The 17,804-nt window shown below is 41.3% G+C and overlaps 1 protein-coding gene across 2 annotated transcripts in view; it reads left to right on the top strand.

The window, feature by feature from the left end:
- glra1 (glycine receptor, alpha 1) overlaps window positions 1-17,804 on the top strand; it is a 120,398-nt gene that overhangs the window by 95,242 nt on the left and 7,352 nt on the right. For both annotated transcript variants that reach the window (XM_087799703.1, XM_087799704.1), the window contains one exon: window positions 1,465-1,611. In XM_087799703.1, coding sequence (XP_087655829.1) covers window positions 1,465-1,611 — 147 coding nt within the window. The remainder of the gene's footprint in view (window positions 1-1,464; window positions 1,612-17,804) is intronic.

Genomic DNA, 17,804 nt, shown 5'->3' on the forward strand with positions numbered 1-17,804 from the left:
AGGCTGCCCGCCGTAATGTCGCCGGGGTCGCACGTCACATGGCTATTTTTAACCGAAGCTTCCACGTCATTAGATGGTGGAGAAAGTTTCCACGGCGCCTCCAGAAGGCTGGTTCTTGAATTAAAAAAACAACATGATCTCAGTAAAAGGAAAAACAACAGAATTAGAAGATAATTACAAGAATCACGTCCTTCGGTTTCCGTGACCTTACTTCACTTCGTTAGCCGTTGGTTTAATGAAATTGTTTTTCTTCCTTTTAAAACGTTCTTTGTTCTGATAACAAGGTTGTTATCTGATGCACTCGGGTGTTCTAAAAGCAGCCTCGGGCCCTTTTTTAATCATTATTTTTCATACAAATGAGAAAGATTAAGTTGCCTTATCACACGATGGTCTTCTGTAAACTGAAACAAAGGGAACTAATGGAGAAAAATACAATTTTCAAAGTGGAGAATTGAACCATTGATTTTTAAATGACTGATCAAATTAACCTTACGTTTTTTGGGGGGAGGGAACTGTAAAGATAAGAATTTGCCATCATTGAGTTTCTAAAAATGAATCTTTACAACATCAAAATCAGACCTTGAATTTGAAATAAAAACTACATTTCAACGTTTTTTTTTTGTCATTAGTGTAACATTCAATGTGTATAATGTCAAGAAATATTTAGTGTAATCACTTCAATTTGATATATTTGTATGTGACTAGATTTAGTGCAAGTCATTTGGTGTAACAGAAAAAAAAAATCGGCGAAAACATTCGGTCAACCAGGGAGAAGCATTGATCGCCTGCCGTCAGGTTAGCGTCACGCAAAGTTCAAGGGAAATAGTAGTGAGTCATGGCATCCAACACGCGTGATGGCGCTAACATAAATAATGTACACCCGGGCCACATTACACGCAAGGGATCGAAATGCTTCTCCTTGGTTGTTGGAATGTTACATCAAACTGAATTTGTCTACCTGGGAACTAATGACATTGAATTTCTTTTAACTAATTTTTGACACTGTATATATTGATATACATTGAATTCAATTTCCCACTGAATTTATTCATGCATTGAAAAGAAAACAGACATAAAAAACAAGTGCTAGAAATGTAATATTTTTTCCAAATAAAAGTCCTATTTTAAGGCTGTAAAATTTTATATTGGAAAATGTATATTTAAAGTCTGATAGTCATCATTTACTTCCAAAATATACTCTTTAACTAAGTCTAACTTACCTATTCCAGCAAATATAAATATAAAATAGACATGAACATACTTTTGCTCTCACAGATATTTTACAGGGGTTTCTAGACAAGAGATAAGTTAAGTCATCCAAGAGAGACTCATAGGAGATCATTCGGGAATCAAGAAGTTTTGACCCTCTTCACATCGTAACACACAAAGTCCACTGAAAGCTTTGATCGGTCAGGACCCTTCTTTGGATTCCTTTCTCAAGTCTCTCCACTTCCCTCCCCACAGGTGTCCTACGTAAAAGCCATCGACATCTGGATGGCCGTGTGTCTGCTGTTCGTCTTCTCGGCCCTGCTGGAGTACGCCGCCGTCAACTTCATCGCTCGCCAGCACAAGGAGCTGCTGCGCTTTAGACGGAGGCGACGACACATGAAGGTGCGTGAACCGCCGAACTAGTGTGCGACTGTTTTTTAAACCAATCAGATTCTAGATTAGTTGGATCACTGGTCATAATGAGTCAAATGTTTGGTGTAAACACATTAGAGTTTCTTGGTTTATTGAAAAGACTGGTTACGTTCTATAAAAGCAAGATTATAAAGATAAAAACATTGATATATAATTCTAGATATAGCAAGTTAAATTAATAAAAAGTAATTTTATTAAATCCATGGCTTTATAAGTTTATTTTATTGATACATTATGAAAGGAAATGTGTTCAATTGTATTTTAAAACAGATTTAATTCCTTAACTTGACCATTTAAAAATATATACTGTATATTTAACATAACTCAAGTTAACATAACTTCAGGTCCAGCTAACAATAAAACGCCTTGATTTAAAAAAATATCTAAAAACAAACAACAATAAAAAAGGGTGAAATAAAGTAAAAATCAAATGAACTAAAAAACAGTTTTTTTGATCCTAGAACAAGAAATTAGAATTAAATCATCTAGTCCCAAATTATTATTTTTATGTAATTATATATACATTAAAAATAAGTTTAATTCTCTCAGTGAGGAGGCAAATAACTGTTATTAGATACAAATGAAAATGTGTTTTAAATGCGATAATTGAAAATAAGGTAGTAATTCATTATGATACACAACTTTATCGCTTTCATTGACCAGTATAGTTCACTGGTCTATAAGCAAGGTAACAGAAACTTTTCCTCGGTCGACGCCGTGAGCATCAGTCAGGAAGCAGGGACAGCCGTACATTGGGTTGTTTACGTTCGAATCAGAAAAAAAAACGGCTGCCGGCGTGTCGTGTTCTTAGAACATGTCCAACATCTCCTGTCACAAGACATCGGCCGTCAAGGCAAATTCCCTCCGTGACTCTCCCGGAGCCATTTCGACCTCGAGAGTCCAGAGCAGTTTCTAGAGTCCAGTGTTCAGCTCAGTAGGTGTTCAGGTAGTGGACGGTGGAACGTTAGAATGTCGGATTTTTGTCTCGGATTTGAGTTGAATCGACTACGAGTTTGTGGATATTTTCATCAAGTAATTAATCTCAGGAGATCGAAAACACCATGTATCCAAAAATGGCCAAAAAGATGTTCCACATCTCCATATATTAAAGGCAAAATAAAATATTTGGCTCAGTTTAGGTAGTTGCCAAGGTGATGTTTGTCTTTGGAAGAAGCACAAGCAGCGTGGACATGGCTCCCCCGCCTCCCCTCGGTCCTGGGGCCTGCTGAAAAATGCAGACGTTGTTTGATATTAGCTCTGCGCGACGCTCGACAGCGGGCTGCATTGCCGGGCATCAATGTTTCATCGCAGCGACGGGAATGATTAAATACGCAGCTGCTGCACGAACAGATGAGACTCGGTGTGGAATCGCACACAAAAAAAATGGATGATAGAAGAAAAACTTTCCCTCTGAACCTGACAACCTGAACCTTGCTTTAGCTACGATACAAAACTGACAAAAAACGTGTGGGGATCAACATGTGAGTTGGTTCCAAGCTTAATTTAATGGTAGGTTTTTGACAAAAAAATACTGTCAGAAGGTGAAATACACTTGAAATTAGATGCACTGATACAACCATTGGATTAATGTAGGTAAGTAAGGACTAGTTATTTGTAAAGTGCCTTTCTAGACCAGGGTAACAAAGCGCTTGAACAATCAAAAACCATACACAGTTAAAATATATACTTTAAAAGGAGTCAGTAGATCCATCAAACACAGAGGGAGAGGAAGATCGTTCCAAAGCTTAGGAGCAACAGTCTGGAAGGATTTCTCTCCTCTGCTATCAGTAGAGTCTGATCCACAGACCTCAGAGCCTGAGCTGGGGTGTAAGGCTGGATCAGATCAATGATGTAAGGAGGAGTCTAACCATGAATAGATCTGAAAGTAAGAACCAGAATTTAAAAATTGATCCTGAAAGAAGCAGCCAATGCAGAGTTTTAAGGATTGGGAAATGTGAGTTCTTCTACTAGAGCGGTCAGAATTCTCTCTGCAGAGTTTTGTATTAACAGGCGACACAGCTCCTTCTTGTTTATACACGAAACCTTTTTGTTTTGGTGCACTTGTTAAACATAATGCAACAACAGCCAGACACATTTATTTGAAGACAAATGCGATGGCTCATATCCGCTCTAATGTTTGGTAAAGCTCCTTGAATCATCTGTATAGCCGTTTACTTATGAATATGTAAAATGATTTTTAGTTTTGAAGACTATATCCATGCAAAGTGGAGCTGAATTTTGCCAACCAAAAAAAGGACCAATTGGCGCCCACGATTACAAACCCTCGCATGTTTTACACATTGCATGACTTTGAAGCTGTTGACTGGAAGTGCCAAAAGAAAACATAGATATGTAGTGACTAAAAAGCTGTAGATCATTATGGGTCGACTCATAAACCCCAATAAATGGGGTGAACTGCCAAGAATCTGGCTGCACTTGTTATTCAAGCCCTGTAGGTTCCCAATCAAAGATATATGAATGATATATACAGGTAACAGATTTGCAGAGATAATTACACGAGGACATCTGAGCCTAAACAAAAAGCTGAAAATGTGCATCTCTCTGTTCTCAACACCCGCTGTGTTTAGCTTGAGCAGTGGCAAACTTTTTTTCGCTTTGATTCCTTCTCCTACCGTCTTTTCCCTCAAAGCCTGTGCTCAATCGATGTGGTGTGTCCAGTTTGATTCATCAGTTGCAAAGCGCAGTATTCAATAAAGAGTGAAGCCGTCAGCGCTGCGGGTAATATCGGCGCTCGGCTGAATGTGAGGCTTTGTGCGTTTGTGTGGGTGGAGGGCGAACCCCCTCCAGACAACCTGCGGTAAACAATCCATACCGTCTTGAGTGTGTGTGTGTGTGTGTGGCGGCGGGCGAGATTGTATCCCTTCACCTCGGGAGCACGCATGAGTGCCTTCACGAGTGCTGCCGTGCCTCTTGCCGTTGCGGGGCATGTGTTCGTGTCTGCCATGACTGTGGCTGCCTGATTGAGTTTGACACATTTTTGTGTGTGAACAAGTTCCTGTGTTGCAGCATTCATGAGGACACAGGTCGGACTGAAAGACAGAAAAAAAGGAAACGGGACAGGGAAGGGATTTGTGGCTCTCCTTGATACTTTTTTTGAGGACAGAAAGCAGGAAAACACGCAACTTCCATATTCTCCAGTAGTGTATCAGTGAATTTTCAAGTAATTAAAAGTAAGAATAGGACTTTTAACAACAGAATTTCATTCATTCATTGTCTACCGCTTTATACCTTACCGGGGTCGCGTGGACACTGGAGCCTATCCCAGTATCATAGGGTGAGAGGCAGGGGACACCCTGGACAGGACGCCAGTCTGTCGCACGGCACACACAAAGATAGACAACCATTCACACACACTAGCATACCTATGGACAATTTACCAAAGTTATCAATCAACCTCTGTATGTTGTTGGACTGTGGGAGGAAACCGGAGTGCCCGGAGTAAACCCACCAAACACGAAGGAGAACATACATCCGAATTTAAGAAAAAGTAGAATAAAAGAATAAAAGTTCTAGTACAATTCCCTTTTAAATGTGTCCCAATGAAGATTGTTCAGGGAATGAGCCTCCAGAACCTTGCAGAGTCCAGACTCTACTGTAGGAAGATGGATGTCTTGATAGTTTGGAATCAAATGAAAGGCCCCAGTGGTTGGTGTCGTCCACCAAAAAAAAGCCTTTGCCTCTTCCACTCTTAAGAGACCTCTCAGCTGATGTTTAATTGTAAACGTTTCCTCAGCCAGAAACTGAAAATGTGGAATTTGTTTTCCCCCCTAAAATGCCATCTTCGGTAGCATTCTATAGCTACTTTAAGTAGGAATGGCTGAAGATTTATAGAATAAAGTAGAATTTAGTCCATCAACCAACCCCTAAAAAACCTCATGAAACTTAATTTCTCCCCGGTTTTGAATTTTTTCCAGACATTTATAGCTAATTTCTGATGCATTTGCAGTTATTTCAGGACTTTCCTGTTTAGGGAATCTTGTCCGGATGTTTCCTGCATTACTCTTTGGTAGGTCTGATGCCCAGAGAAGGCCAAGGATGTAGCACCTCTTGGTTGACCTCAGTATTTTCCCCAGAAGAGAAGGTGAGAATTTGGGGAAGAGGAGAGAGACGTCCGGACTCCCCCTTAATTCGACAGCTCCTCCTGCAAACTGACCTAGAAATAACTGGATGTAATTCACCTCACAGTGGCCAGAGAGGGTTCATTTGTGGTCACTCATACCCAGCCTCCTAAAAAAGACTTGTTCTTATGTAAGAGAGTTGAAATCAATCTATAATCTTTGGTCCTTCAATTAAAAAAATCAGTCCTACAAGAATTATGGAGCACCGACGATTACATAACTCGGCCCAAATTCACCTTCTGCCTTTGTCACATGCGGGGAAAAAAAAAAAAAAAAAGATGCAAAATGTTTCATGTGCCAGATGTGGGTCAATCCGGAGCCTCCGGTTCTCTCCGCCTCTCCTCCTGCTGTGGGGCGAGCGAGGTTTTGAAAGAACACAGAGAGCGAGGGAGAGCGAGGAGCACTCGGAGCAATGGGGGGGGTTGGGCCGACTTTTGTGATGGATTCACCTGAAAGTGCAGCCGCAGCCGCTCTGCTAATCTAGCGTTCACCTACCCATCACAGTTCAAGGGATTACGGATTACGACAATGGGATTCAGGGTTTATATCTATTTTATTTTTTCCTCAAAAGCCACTCAGCTGCCTCGTGGCTCCTCCTGTCGAATATTCCGGCCTTTCACACATTTCCATCGTTCAATAACATAATATTAATTTTACAATGACATCTATCAATGAAATATACACTGTATATTTGACTTAATGTATGTCAAATTAATTGTAATTACAATAAGGAGGAATATTTAGCCAAAAATTGCCCAAAAGTGCATTTTCTGGCTTGTATAAAGCTGAAAGAACATGGCAGAAACAGGATGTTGTCGTGATGAAAAAATTGGATATGCTATTCCTTAGTCTATAACATGGCTGCAGGTGTCCAGTATTGAAGCTGATTTTTTTTCATGTCATCTTGCATTTACACAAGTTAATAAATCAACACTGAACAAAGACTCATAGAAACACAATGTCACAAACTTTCGCTGCAACGGATGATTACATTGGGATTGCTATGATGTGTTCAAGAGCTTAAGAACTGTAACTAAATTACATCTACTACTACTATGAACAGGCTAAAACCCATGCAATACATATTTCATTTTCATTAGTAAGTATTGTGTGTATTAGCTTTAAATGATTATTTGTTTACCTTTGACAAATGTGTATTTTGCACTGTCTTATATAATTAAAGCCCTTTAAAACTACTAAGCGCCTGCACCTCGTTGTTACGAGAGAAAATGTTACCATTTACTATTGACAATTTTACTGAAGCAGGCCCGTCGATTAAAGGCATGTACGTGTGCATGTCCAGAGCATGGTTAAGTTTGTCATATCATGTCAATGCCAAATACATATTTCCATTATTTTGTATATCATGTATTCTTTGAAGCAATTGCAATGCCTTCATTTTAGTGAGGTAAGCTGACAGTAAACACCATAAATATCATTGTACAAAAAAAGTCCTTTTAATTTCGGAGAAAAAGGAGAAAAAGATTTTCGTGCCGCTGCATCCCTAATAAGTATAAAAGGAAGATAAACATCTAATCTTCTTTCCCACACTGATCAATTCTTATTTTTAAAGTGGAGGTCATTTTAATTTAAATTCTTGTTCAAGGGTTAAAATCCACCTTACGTCGTCTCTAGGGAAATGGAGTTCCCTGAGGAAAACCCAAAGGTCAAAAATACAAGGTTGATGAATGGCTTCGAAATGTTGTGTCAATATGTGGCTCTTTGGTTTTTATTTACGTAGTATAACTGAACCTTGTTTCTTTTGGAAACAGAATTATCCTCACTGTAAGATGGAACGGTTATTTGACCCCAGGTAGCTGGGATAGACTAGAGCCCAGAGTAACCAATGAACTGAACATTTTTATTTAAATATAAAACGTATATATAACATAAATAGCACATAAACTGACTTTTTTCACTCTCAAAAAAGTACAGCATTAATAATAATTAGCAATATTTTACACCATTTATTGTTTATTTTAAAAATGTCTACATTATATGGGGTCTTTATCATAAGTTGGGAGTGTTTGATCCAACGTTGTGCTCCAGGTTAAGCTGGTTAAGAAGATATTTTTGCTCATTAACTGATTTATTTATCATGAAACTATACAGTGTAGGAACCTGAAGGTATATGAAAACACACTTAGGCGGTTACTTCCGCCTCGTCACACCGTCACGGCACACGCCTAATGACAACTGCGTGACGGGCTGTGACTGCTAGTTTGGTTAGGGAGCGTGAACGAAATGCGAGGGATGTTTCTGGAAGCGGAGATAGGACTTTAGAAGGGATGAAAAATTAATGCAAACAGATTAAGACCTCGGCAGCCCAGGGCGAGGATTGTGAACACAGCTGGGTGGAGGAGTTATCAAAGAGATCATTTCCACATCAGAGCGGGAACATAAAATGATGCAGCAGGTTGTGTCTCCTGCTCCTGAGCGTTACTGAGAATTTCCTCGGGGCTGGAAGGAAGGACATTAGCATGTGATAGAAATTGTTGGCCAACTTCGCTAACTGTGGTTCTCACTGCTGCAACAACATCAATGATGCATCTATGTATTCCATACTGGGCTTTGCCGACTTAGAAACATCTTATAAAAGGTTTCAATTCCAGCTTCTCCACATCTCATTCATCTCAGGACACTGTGATCCATCATCGTGAACCTCTTTACGAAAGATCCTGGATATTAATCCCAACTGTTCCATCATGTAATAAAAGCAAGGAAGCGAGGAAGGCGATCCTGAGGCGTCACACGTTCTTAATTAACCTCTCAGGCCAGTAATTTCTAATGCGGGTCTAATGTGAGCCACACTCCTCCATTATGCCTCTCAAAGGACCATCAGTCTGGTTCAGAGGGAGCTCATATCTGGTTCGTCCAATCCAGAATGTCCTCTTTGATGAACACAAATATCATAGACGTTTTGGAAGAATACTGCTTGGTCCAAACATTGATTTGAGCTCCATATCTGAATGCATGTTCAGAAGGTTTTTCAGTGAATATATGAGATGGAATTTCTGTATTTTTCCTACAAATGACGAGTGAATCCAAGGTCAAAGGCAAACCAGGTTGAATCTTCCCGTTGGTGTCAGTTGGTGGATTGCTTGTGTTTTTTCCTAGGAACTAGACAAAAATGCAAGTCTTGCAGCGACTGGAAACAGAGCAATGGTTTTCAACAATGATCCTTATTATTTTCAGCAACTATTAGACGCACAAGATTATAAGTGCATCTTCAATGAATGGCCTATTTTAGAACTGTTTTCATAAGTAGGGGGCACCGCATTATAAGGTGCATAGAATAAAAGATACAGTCAAACGTTTTGACTCGGGTTGCGTTATGCATCCACTTGATATGCATCCACTTGATAAAGCTGTGCTAAAGGGAATGTCAACAAAACAGTCAGATAAAGTCAAACTTTATTACGCGTTCTGACATCTACGTTCAGTCACATGGTAACGATGTTCAAATGATTGGCTTCAAGCAGCAGCAAACGAAACTTGTGTTGTGAGCAGACAAATGTTGATCGCGCAGCAGAGAAGTTGAGCGCATGTATGACAGCTAGAACGCACGTGTATGACATGTTGAACGCATGTGTATGACATGTTGAACACATGTGTATGACTGGTTGAGAGCGCAGCAGAGTGATTTTGAGCGTACCAAAACCAAGACACACTCGCTCAAAACGGTGGCAGTAATCTTACTCCATGGACATCCGCCATGATGTGATGTGGTCGTTTATCCCGACCCGTGATGAGGCAATGACATAATCCCGTCCATGACGTTTTGGCCCAGTTGGCGCAGAGTCATGAAAGTGTTTGTGAACAAGTCATCCACCAGGTAATGTTCATATATAAATCGCTCCGGATTATAAAGGCGCAATGTCGTTTTTTTTGAGAAATTTCAAGGCTTTTAAGTGCGCCTTATAGTGCGGAAATTACGTTAAATAAACAATGTTTTTCTCTCACTCTATGTAGACAATGGATGACTGAAGTTCGAAGGAATAACCACAAACCTCCTTTCAACCGGAATACGTAGGTTATCAAGCAGAAAGCCTTCTCACTACTATACATGTTGCGGTCAGGCCCTTTACCACACAGGATACAATTAAGCTGGATTTCCATACGTAGCTAATATAGGGGGGCTTTGAGGGAGAGCAGCTCAAGGCGAGGCGAGAACATAAAAAACTACACTCGCCGCAGCCCCAGTCCCGGAGCCTTGATTAAAAAATTAAAATTGCAACAGCAGTAATACGCTAAACACCTCTTAACTGCAATTAAAAATGCAACAGTCCTCACGGGGGCGATTAAAAGTGCAGATGCATATCTGAAAAGTTTCATCTCGACACAAAGAGGAAGCACAAAATGCACACTGCTGCAGTATCAGCGTCGGCAAGGACACTCCGCTGAGCGAGTTGTATTTTATGGGAATTACTAGCCTGATTAGCACACATCTTCAATTTTGAACGGTAATTGTGTTATTGGATTTGAGCATTATTTCTCCATGGGGATTAGTTTCTCTGCGATAATGGCTGCAACAGTGATGAATGGCTCTGCAGTGAAGAGTATAGTCCGAAGTCTCTATAATCCCGGTGAAGAATGTCCTCCAGGGGTTTTATGGTTTCTATGCAACCATTACCGCTCTAGCTTGCAGGACACTGGGATGGAGGGATATTAGAAAGTAATGGACAGGCTCTTTTAAAAGGGAACATCTGCATCTGAATAATTGCCACAATGTTAATAATTGATGTTCCAGTCAACATCATCCCTTTAATGTTTCCATCACGGCAGTGATTCACTTGACAATCGATTCACTTGTAAAAAATATGAAAGAAGTCTACTCGAGTTAAAAGGCATTTATTTTTTACAGGGAAACACTTTTCTCTCTGATCCAACTAAGGATTGTGTGGAACCGTTATTTCTGAGGAAGCAACTATAAGCACCCATAGTGCTTTCAGACGCAAGCTACTTCAGAACTGAGTATCAGGTGTTATGGCCCCTTGAGCAACTTTTTGTAGCAAAGTTACCCATTAATTACTCTATCATTAAGTGGCTTTAGCATTGTACATCTACTTTAGCGTCAAAGCTATTTGGGTACTTCAGCTAGGTCCATAGTACTTTAATTACTTGAGTACTACTTTTGCACATCAGCTTAGTGTTATATTATCAGGGGGTGAGGGGCTGAGTGTCCTCAATGTGACCTTACTCCTTTATTTTTAAACATTGGAAAAGGATTATGATAAATATATTAATGCTAAAAAGGTTTCCACGATTAATACGTTAATAGCTGTGAGCTACATTGGCAATTAGAAAACACAAAACATGTTTTAGGTTCTTGGGTTATTGGCTCTGGAGCAATTCTTACTTAAAATCGTAAGAGAAAAAGAAAAACCAAGTCTCAGTCGATATTTAGTTTAGCATTGGTTGGAGGTTTTCGAAAGGAAACTGCGCCTGGGTGCACTAACACACTTATTGTATCCCTTTCATTGGACACCAAGCTGGGTGAGGTTGTTAAGGCTACCATGTGCAATACGCCGCCGGCATGTAACAGGTCAGCAGGGCCTTCGGTCCAGTGTAATGCCCTGTAGAAATCCAAGCATGGGGCGACTAAAGGTGAACACTCTACTGTGCTACCATGGTTGCGTGCAAGAGCAAACTGTCAGCTCCTTTTCCAATCAAATGAAAGCCTTGAAGAGAAAGGCACAAGATTTGTCAAAAAAGATCCCCTCATCTTTGGCTCACGTCGCCTGCCGAAAATAGGGTAATGAGAGCCGTCATATTAAAAAGAACTCCTAGCATCCACCACCAATCCCAATATGAAAATGTCATCACTTGGGTGTAGCCTGGCACCAAAGAGGCAAGGACGAATCAACCCCTGTCCCATTTCAGTCTTCCGATTGTGACCAAACACTTCCAGTTTCAAACGCCTTATATCTGTTGTGATCAGCAACAATGTTTGAGGTTTTTGCATTTTTAACTCCGCCGGGATTACTTTGCTGCGATAATAGCCCCAACAGTGATTAATAGCTCCGCAGTGAAGAGCACAGAGGAAAGCCTCTATAATCCCAGTGAGGAATATCCCAGAGGGGTTTTTATGGCTTCTATGCAACCATCGCTAGGCACTCAAAGAGAGGGATATCTGGGAGTAAAAGCCACGGAAATGTCAGCATCGATGAAATGCGTCTCATCAATTCGAGTTCCTGACGATAGGAGAACCCGATTTCCAGGCGTTGCGCCGGTGCCGCGACATGGATAAAGTGCTTTACTTGAGCCCTTTTGGTTGCAGTTGCAGGTAAATGCAAAAAGCTGCAGCAGGGGCTTCTGCTGATTTCCCTGCGTTCCATCCCGATGCTTTATCGATTGCGCCGGTGACACCGATAGTCCGGGGAGAGAAGTACAGAGCAATTCAGGCGCTCAAAGCTTTAGAGGGCTGTCTAATTAGAAAAACAGAGCGAGAGGCCATCAAACGGACAGATACCGCAGCCCTGGGAGAAAAGAGAAGCACCTCCCGAGGAGTGCAGCGTGACACCTCCCCCTGCTGGAGGGCTGACACAACTGCATGGAATGGGGGGTGGGGGGGGTTTGATCAACTGCGCCAATCATATCTAAGGGAGAAGCCTGTCTGGCAGAAGCTCCGTCTCTCTAAAAGCACTACAGAATGACATGAGAGACTCTCCAGAAATCAAAGAGTAGCGAGACGGTACAGCCTTTTTTGCGGCGCACAAATACAATTACTCTGATCACGAGAGGCAGCGGGAGGACTTCAAAAAGTCATTGTTTTATCACCGCAGACCACTTTAAGGCGTTTAAGTCCGTGAGAGAAAAATGAAAGCTCATGTAATGGTCTGGTTACCCCGGCAACACTAGGAAGAAAATGAGATGCTTCCCTGCCTCCAGCTGGCCCGGGCCTTCTCGGGGAATTACAGACAAATGTGGTATCAGATCGGGACTCCCGTGCTGCCCACGGTCGTCAGTGTAGCTTAGACTGTTCCCACTGTGAAGCATGTGTCTGTCGCGATTGATCGTCCGTAATCAGCTCATTTGTTTTGCGATTAGTCATTTTTCTCCCAAGTCTGGGGGGGTTAGTAGTCACGTCTGACCTCCTGTCTGTAAAAGCTTTGATCTCCCAGGTTGTTCAGCAACTGGAGAACAAAAGCAGATAAGAGCGTGCGGGGATTAAGAGGCCTAAAGAAGAGCAGCGAGAGCGATCAGTCGACTCCTGCCGGCTGAACTCAACCTTGAGATTGACAGGTCGCCTATGAAGTAACACACTTGCTCAGGCTCAATTGGTTCTTATGGAAAATGAGGGAAATACTGCAGTTGGATAACAGTGTTTTTTTACATAGTGTAACATCTGGTTGGGGTTGGTTTTTGTTTTACACATGTCACTCTTGTGACATTTATAAGGAAGTTCTCCACAGTTGGATCATTTGGGTGGGTAAAAATATGTTACAAGCTACATTGGTAGTTTAAAGAAAAAAATTGCCATTTAAGACTCTGCAAGGGCTTTTAAGCATCCCTAACTCCTAAGGCATACACTAAAATTAAAGATATTTTACCAACTTCTCCCCTTGTACAGCCCCAAGTATATTCTCACCAAGATGGCAGCCTCAAAATAATATAGCCTAAAGCTAGTATCGTTTGGTACTGATGCCGAATTATTTTACCACTTTCGTATGACATCTTCAACCTCTTTATATTACATGGCAACCACAAGAAACTGCCGCCAATATCACTTTCATGTATTTTATAAAATGTTTTAGGCTTTCGTTTGTATCATTTCCATTGTTGAACAGAGCTTGGCATGCGATAGGCAGCACTTGTAAGCTACAAACAACAATTGATCATTTCTTCCAAACTATTATGAATCTGAATGGTGCTTTAGAACAGTATAAAACTGTAATCATCTTTCGGCATTAACACAACTCTTTGTTTGTATCGCTAAAACAGCAACAGACAGATACCAACAAAGGTTGGTCGAGGTAATAATAATAATAATAATAATCTCTATTTATATAGCGCCTTTCTAGACCAGGGTCACAAAGCGCTTTGACAGCCATTCACACATACTGATGGGAGTAGGTATCATTTTCAGAAGAAACCAGTAGAGTCTCCAGTGTTAGCTAAATTAGCATAAAGACATGTTAAAATATAAGACCAATGAGCAACTCCCTGAATTCCTAAATTTGTGTCCTTAGTGTTGATGGACTTGCAAACGAAAGCTCTCAGGTGGGATGCTCACAGTAGTTTCTGCGGCTCCACTCTCGCGCTCTAGGCTTAAAGAGCTAAATTTGCCTCAGTGCACTTAAGTGAACATGACAAAGATTGATAATTTAACTACGAGATGCAACATAGAGAGGCCAAAGGTGTGACGGCCTCCCTGAAACGTAATTTGGATCAAAGACTGGAGCAGAAAGAGAAAAGAGGCTGCGAGAGAGAAAGAGTGTGTGTGTGTGTGTGTGTGTGTGTGTGTGAGGCAGATCATGTGGATAATCATTCCAGGTCAGCGGCTTGATGAGCCAGAGACATTAACGCACCAACGCAAGTGGGGCTCCAGCGGGAAAAAACAAAAGGCGCAGAGAAACTGGGGAAAAAAACAGGGATGGATGAGTGGATTTTGGGATGAAGAGGTGAAAACATGACAATGAGAAAATTAGTGCAGTCTGGTGAGTTGCTGGACTGAGTGAAAACAAACATAGAGGAAGGTTGTAATTGTTCCGTGATGCAATGGTAGGTTAGATGGAGCTTCACAGTCACCTGTCAAATAGTTTCGAGCTCCACCTTTTTGGCATCCGTAGCAGAGCTTTTCATGCAAACAGGGACAGTTCATGCATTCCATGTAGTCCATTCCATGCTACTTATGCTAGTCATATTTTCTAACTTGGCCATGGTTGCCATGCTTTCCCCTCTGTCTTCCAGACTGAAAGTCAGACAAAGAACAATCATCAACTCTTCAGCCACTGCTCAAATGTCAATTTCATGCCATGGCTAAACACTTCTAATCCGATCTTAAAGTCTGAGCTAAAAAGCGTTGACTAAACTGAATATCCTTAGATGAGATCTCATCTTAGATGAGAGGTGAAACTTCTTCAACATTTGCTCACTTCGGACCCTTCAGAAAGTGCCTAAATTACCTAATTCTATTTGAAAAAAAACATATAACCTTAACCCACTACTCTCTTTCGGTGAAACTAAGGACAACGTTTTAAATGCGGTGAGCTATAGAGTAACCAAAACACCCAGAACTATCCATGACAACATGATTTCTCACCTATATTATAACCTGAACTCAATGTACCAACACTTAACCAATGACCTTTAAATCAAATCCGAAATAGTCATTTCTTGGCCCTGAAAACGTCCCCTGGAGCAAACGTTAGGGAGAGTGGTCCCTCAATGTCGGCCAGGATTGGCTTAAGCTGCCTGTCACGTTAAAAAAAAAAAATTGCAGCAGACTATGAATAAATAAATGAATAATTCAAAACATAGCGTATGGCGTCATAATCGTGAATAAGAATCCGCCCGGCTTAAAGAATAAACAGTCTTATCAGGCCGTATTAGACGAAGAGACAATGTTAAGGTTTCATGTCGGAGGGGAATGATGGCAAAAGTGACTTTGTATTAGGTAAATATACACATAAGTGCCTCTTGCATTGATCTATTGATGCTTATTCCGCCTAAAAGCCCTCAAATGGCACTAAACCAGGAGGGAGGTAGAAGTGGAGGAATAGTGTAGCGGACAGCTCGAGATGGATCCAAGAGAAAATGCATCAGAAAAGCAAATTTATAATATAATTTGTCCCCTGCTGCTGTGTTGGAATTGCTTCTGGTGGTGGTGGTAGTGGGGGGGGGGGGGGGGTCATACGGTGGAAGACGAGCCAAGGAATTCCTCCTCTGGTCTCTTTCGGGGGAGACGGATGCCGACATTAGTTGGGGCTGACACCTTCCAAATCGTGTTTTATGCAAATGCAGGTCTCTAAAACAAGTATCCAAGGGTAATATTTGCAGAGGAGATGGTGCAGGATAAGCGCGGTCTGACGCACTTGCCTTCTTGCTTCCTTGCTAATACGCTCAATTAATCACATGAGCAGAGGCAGAGATATAAACGCTTCAATCGAGAGAGGGAAACATGATGGATGAACGGTTCAGAGGTTCTTCTGCTCGCTCTCCCCTTCAGACCCAGCTGAGACGCTCGCTCTCTTCATCCCAATCACCCCTTAACTACTCTTTTATGGATTGTTAGCTTCAATTTAGAATCCCTTTGGATTTGGATCCATATAAAACATTTGTTTAATTATCAAAGATCTGTGCATTAACCTCTCGGGGCTTTATCTTCATTCATTCAAATTCAGTTCACGTTGCATTTCTAGTTGATGGATTTCAGGAAAACGATACGTATGGAAATTATGTTTTTTCTACACATCTTATTGAGTTCTTACAGCGCTCGTGGCTAAAAAGGAAGTGAAGTGGGCTTCTACACTTACACTTAAAATTTTGAGTGCACAAGTGAGTCCCCATAAGCAGTGTGCGAAAATGTAGTGCACAATGAGCACTCAATTGGCGCACTCAAATTGCCAGAAATTTGAGTGTGGATCGATGGATACTTTCCCACGTCAACGGCCGCCATCTTGGTGACGTAGATGGCGCTAAACGGAAGCTACGTCACTGACGACGCGTCTTCAGAGCAGATACCGACGTAAATGTCTCGAGGAAACACTCATTTTACCGCAAAACGATTAGCGTGAAGCGCTGTCAAGTGTTGACGATAGGGTTCCAACGGCTGGTTGCAATCAGCTTTGAAAAGTAGTAGAAGAAGAAGCCGTCGAGACATTTCTGGTAAGTGGGCACTGGCCAAGTACTTGCACTATCTTAATGTGTACTATAAACCAGTGCACTAGTGCATGATTTGGGACACAGCCGTGGAATTAGTACATATTCAAGCAAGTACACTCTTGTCCAGTTACAGGGAGGTGGAAAATCACGGAATTGAACAAGCCCAAAGCAGTGTCTCAAATCGCATACTTGCGTACTAAAACTCAGTATTTTTAGTGCATAAGTGCGTCTCAACTCTTAGTATGTGAAATGTAGTGCTCCATTCACACTAAATTGAAGTACTAAAACGCCCAAAAAACTGAGTAAGGATCGATGGACACTTTCTACCCTAAACGGCCGCCATCTTAGTGACGGAAATGGAAGTTATGTCATATACACACACATATATATGCATATACTTAGAGGTGTATTTTCAGCCAGCAGTAGGAGAATGACACGTGTTCAGTGCTGATACTGGCCTAAATATCTCGCAAATATTTTGTTTCTCATATTTCTTGATCCAAATTTGCAAAACGTGCTCCCAGCAGGTGTCGGCGATAGCGTTCCTACAGCTGGTTGAAATCATTGTTAAATAGTAGTAGAAGAAGAAGAAGCTGTTGCGTCATTCCAGTTAGTGCGTAGCGGCAGTTTTAGATTTGAGACATACTATCCGTCGAGAACTTGCGTACTAGTTAGTACGTACACTAGCCTGATGCATACTAACTGCCAGTATACTAAGAGAAGTATGTGATTTCAGACCCAGCTCAAGTGAGCCCCCCACACTGTATCCAGCTGTTGAATAAAATTCCAAATCAATGGATATCCCACGCATCTAAAAAATGTCTGTCATCCTACTCATTTCTCTGCCAAAAGTCTGATGGTAAACCAACTTAATAAATGAGGGTCTGATAAGCCAACAACCCGCATTGTAAAGAAATCCTTCAAACGGACGATGCTATCGACATAGAGTGATGGATGAGCGAGCCAAGAGGTTGTGTTGCGCTCATTTGTCACTTTTCTCAAAAGAAAGCAGGCCTAGAAACTTTGTTCATACACCAGTGGTACCAAAATGATCCTTCTATTTAATAGAGGAATGCAAGGATGGTGGTGACGATAGTTGGCATGAGATTGGTAAACAAGACACTCTACCTGATGTCTCTGCACAGGCATGAGTAGGAACACAAATCAACTACCGTGTTTTCCGCACTATAAGGCGCA

Source organism: Callionymus lyra, chromosome 9, assembly GCF_982586985.1.
Source record: "Callionymus lyra chromosome 9, fCalLyr1.hap1.1, whole genome shotgun sequence".
NCBI lineage: Eukaryota > Metazoa > Chordata > Actinopteri > Syngnathiformes > Callionymidae > Callionymus > Callionymus lyra.